A 3,924-nucleotide genomic window follows, 5' to 3' on the forward strand; every position below is an offset into this window, starting at 1 on the left:
TTCACATTAAATGATTTATATAATGGTGATTTCTGAATTGAATAAGTCATAATTATTTTTGATTTGGAATTAAATGAGAATAAAATCAGAGATACTATTTTATTTGGATTTTAGGGTTTAATGGGTGTAACACTCAAATATAAATAGTAATTTTAGGATTTTGTTCCCAACACGTCAAAGCCTCCTCCGTAGCCTTTTTTTCCATAAGAGAAGTTATGATTCAGTTCTATTAGAAATACATAAAGCTTTGGTTGAAAAAGATCAAAGAACCAAACTCTTCTAATCATGCTCACGAATTCAGGTATGCGTTCGCATTCAAATATTTTTTTTCAATGATTTAACATGGATAGTCTTATGTTACAAATTTCTAAAAATTTTCAACAAGTATGTAGTATCAGAATCATCTATAACTAGATTATTAGTGAGCAATAATTAATAATTCAATTATTATTTGATTTAGTTATTACTTGACACTGGCCTTTTGGATCAATACTTTTCTCTTATTTGGATCAATTGATATGTGCATATAGTCACTATGTATGTTGTTACTTGCTTTCTTGTTATGCGGCACTTTCATTCCTCCATGTCTTATATTATGTTATTAGGATATGAAGCTATGCACATTGCTCATATTCAATTACAGTACAATTATGATTCATTTTTTTTTCTCTTCTGTTATGTTTGGGATGAAGTTATGTTTTGTACATATTAAAGTCATGGATTTTAATGCTTGTTTATGGAATTCAATTATTTTGGCTTATAAATATATATAATATATATATATATATATTGTCATGAAATTGACATAAAACAATTTTTAATTTAGTTATTATTGGAGAAGTCAAGATTATAAACAAAATAAAGGGTAATACAGTTTTTGTCTCAAATAATGCAGTGTCACACTTTCAAGCACATAAATGATATTTATTTCTTCAATTTAGTTTTAGAAAATTATTGTGAGTATTATTTCGACGGAGGTTTCTTTTTTTTTGTCTATTCTTTCCTCATGTTTGGATTTAATTTGTGTGGACGAATTTTAAATATTATTGTATGATTTATTTTGGTATATATAAAAAAAATTGTTGAATCTCCTTTGTAATTTGAATCCTTTATGATGTTTAGAGTGGATTCAATTTTTAGGTTAAACATAGAAATTGATAATTTATTGCATGCATCTTAATTTTTTATTATATAAGAAAATTTCTAATAAAGTTAAGGTGCAATTTCAATTTCTCGTTAGGCAAGGAAATTGGTAATAATTTATATTAATATGTCTAATTATTTTAAAGATTTAGTTTTAAAATAAATTAATTTAACATTATGCTGTCAAAATAATTTTTTTGTAGGTGATGAAGCGCGCAGCCACGTATACAGGTTGGAAGAGGACGACATGGAGAAGTGCGACGGTTCCATGAGCGATGAAAAAGAAGGCTGCGCGGCGACCGTCGGAGGAACAAACTTGAGGCGGAGGCTGACCGAGGTTGATGGCACCCCATTGCTCGCTGGTTGTACGGCGGGTATGATCAGCATCGCTGGTGAGAGGAAGTCTGTAACAGTAGCTAAATCAGTGGTGGCAAGGGCTTCTGGGATGGAAAAATAGGCTGACAGGGTGGAGGGGGCAGTGACGCTTTTGGAGGAGGTTCAAGGGGCCGATGAAGTGGACAGACACAGTAATGATGCCTATCATGTAACAATTGGTGGTAATGCAGATTTAGCGAAGGTAAGTGTGGGAATTAATTTGGTTAGTGACAGAAATCCGTCGGTTCAAAATGTGAAGGAGGGATACTTTGACAGAGACAACCATAAAGGGGAACAAGAACATGCCAACGATGATGAGGACAGTAGCAATGAGTATGTAACTTTGGATGAACAACTGCTGGAAAATCGGAAGACATGGGAGCTAGCGAAAGAATCCGGAGCAATGCTGCTTAATGAAGAAGATGACATTATGGCTATCCTCCAAGAATAGAATGAAGAGATTGCTCAAAAAAGAAGATTGACAAAATAGAAGGCTAAAGCAAGACAGAGCAAACCCAAAAATACCAAAAAAGTGTGCAATAATAATTTAAAATTATTATTAGTTCATGGAATAGTAGGTGGTTAAGGGGTGATGGGAAGTTGAGAATGGTGAAAGAACTTAAGAGAAAACATAGGTTAGATATGTTAGGTTTGGTAGAGACTAAAAGACAGTTAGTGACAAGGTTTGATGTTTTGAAAATTTGGAGGAACGGTTGTGCGGAGTGGGAGTATGTGGAGTCTGATGGTGTATCTGGTGGGTTGTTACTAATGTGGGATGATGGTTTCTTTAAAATGGGAAATTGCTATAAAGGTGAGCGATGGCTATGTGTTGAAGGGATACTGACAGAGAATTCTATTAACTGTGCGTTTTTCTTGGTTTATGGTGCTCACACTAGAGATGAGAAACGTGTTGTGTGGGAGGAGCTGAGTTACATAGGTGGTTTATGTCCAGGTGCCTGTTGTTTTCTGGGGGACTTTAACGAGATTAGACAAGTGGAAGAAAGGCGAGCCTTAGAAAGCTTACCTTTGTCGGCACAAGACTATAAGAATTGGATACACGACATGGGTTTGGTAGACCTGCCGATTTCAGACCGTAAGTTTATATGGTTTAGAGGACAGTCATGCAGCCGTATTGACCGAGTTTTGGTTAGTTTGAAATGGCTGGAGGCATTTCCAGAGACTCGTTTGAGAGGCGGTCCACGGGGTTTGTCAGATCACTACCCTATCATAGTAGAAGAGAAGAGGCTAAGAGATGGATCGAGGCCGTTCCGAAGTCTGGATTCATGGTTTACTCATGAAGGATTCTTAAGGATGGTCAGGGAGGAATGGAAATGGTTGGGAGAGGTACAATTCACCGATAAACTGAAGGCGTTGACGGTTCCTTTGGGGAAATGGCATAAGGACAACTTTGGTGATATGGACAAGAAAATTTTGAAGTTTGAGGAAGAGATTCAGAAGATTGATGACATGGTCGGTAATGGGAGTTATGATGGGACGGTGGAAGCAAGAAAAAAGGCGTTAGTTACTTGTTGCGGGAAATGGTATGTGAGGAAAGAATTACATTGGAAGCAGATGTCAAGGTCGAGGCATGCAAAGGACATGGATAAAAGTACGAGATACTTCCACAACTTAGCTTCTGTGAGACGGAGAAATAATAGGATTGATACGTTAGTTATTAATGGAAGATTGGTAAGGAATCAAGCTAAGATTAAAATTACCATCAGGGAGTTTTATAAAGACTTATATCATCAAGAGAGGTCTCTTGAGGTGGGCTTCAGAGATGGTCTGGTGGAAAGGATCAGCGAGGAAGATTCTCTTGCTTTAGAGTTACTATCGTCACCCGAAAAGGTTAAAGAGGCAGTGTGGGATTATTGTGAATCGTCCAAGGCTCCAAGATGTGACGGTTACAACATGAACTTCATAAAGAAGTGTTGGACTGATATAGGCTCGGATTTCACGGCAGCGGTATTGGGCTTTTTCTAATCTTCAAGGTTGCCGCCTGATGCTAATGTCACATGGGTGGCGTTGGCACCCAAGTTTACTGGTGCTAAGAAAATCAAAGATCTGCGTCCGATTAGCATGGTGGGGTGTGTATATAAGGTAATATCGAAGATACTGGTTAGAAGAATGAGAAATGTTATGCCAGGGCTAGTAGGCAAGACACAGAGTGCTTTTGTTAAGGGTCGGAAGATTCATGACGGGGCTCTAATTGCATGCGAAACGGTTTAGTGGATCAAACAGAGGAAGAAGGAAGCGGCAATAATAAAGCTAGATTTTCAGAAAGCATATGATAGAGTCAAGTGGAGTTTTGTAGACCTTGTATTACAGAAGATGGGATTTGGTCATAGATGGAGGGGATGGATGATGGAGTGTGTCAGCACGTGCTCTATGTCAGTGTTGATAAAT

At 37.2% G+C, this 3,924-nt stretch overlaps 1 protein-coding gene across 1 annotated transcript; it reads left to right on the plus strand.

Annotated features, from left to right (window-relative positions):
- Positions 2,125-3,501, plus strand: LOC107615732. Its single transcript, XM_016317770.1, has one exon. The coding sequence runs from the start codon at positions 2,125-2,127 to the stop codon at positions 3,499-3,501; it is 1,377 nt and encodes a 458-aa protein (XP_016173256.1).

The sequence above is a fragment of the Arachis ipaensis genome, chromosome B09 (genome assembly GCF_000816755.2).
Source record: "Arachis ipaensis cultivar K30076 chromosome B09, Araip1.1, whole genome shotgun sequence".
Classification (NCBI taxonomy): Eukaryota; Viridiplantae; Streptophyta; class Magnoliopsida; order Fabales; family Fabaceae; genus Arachis; species Arachis ipaensis.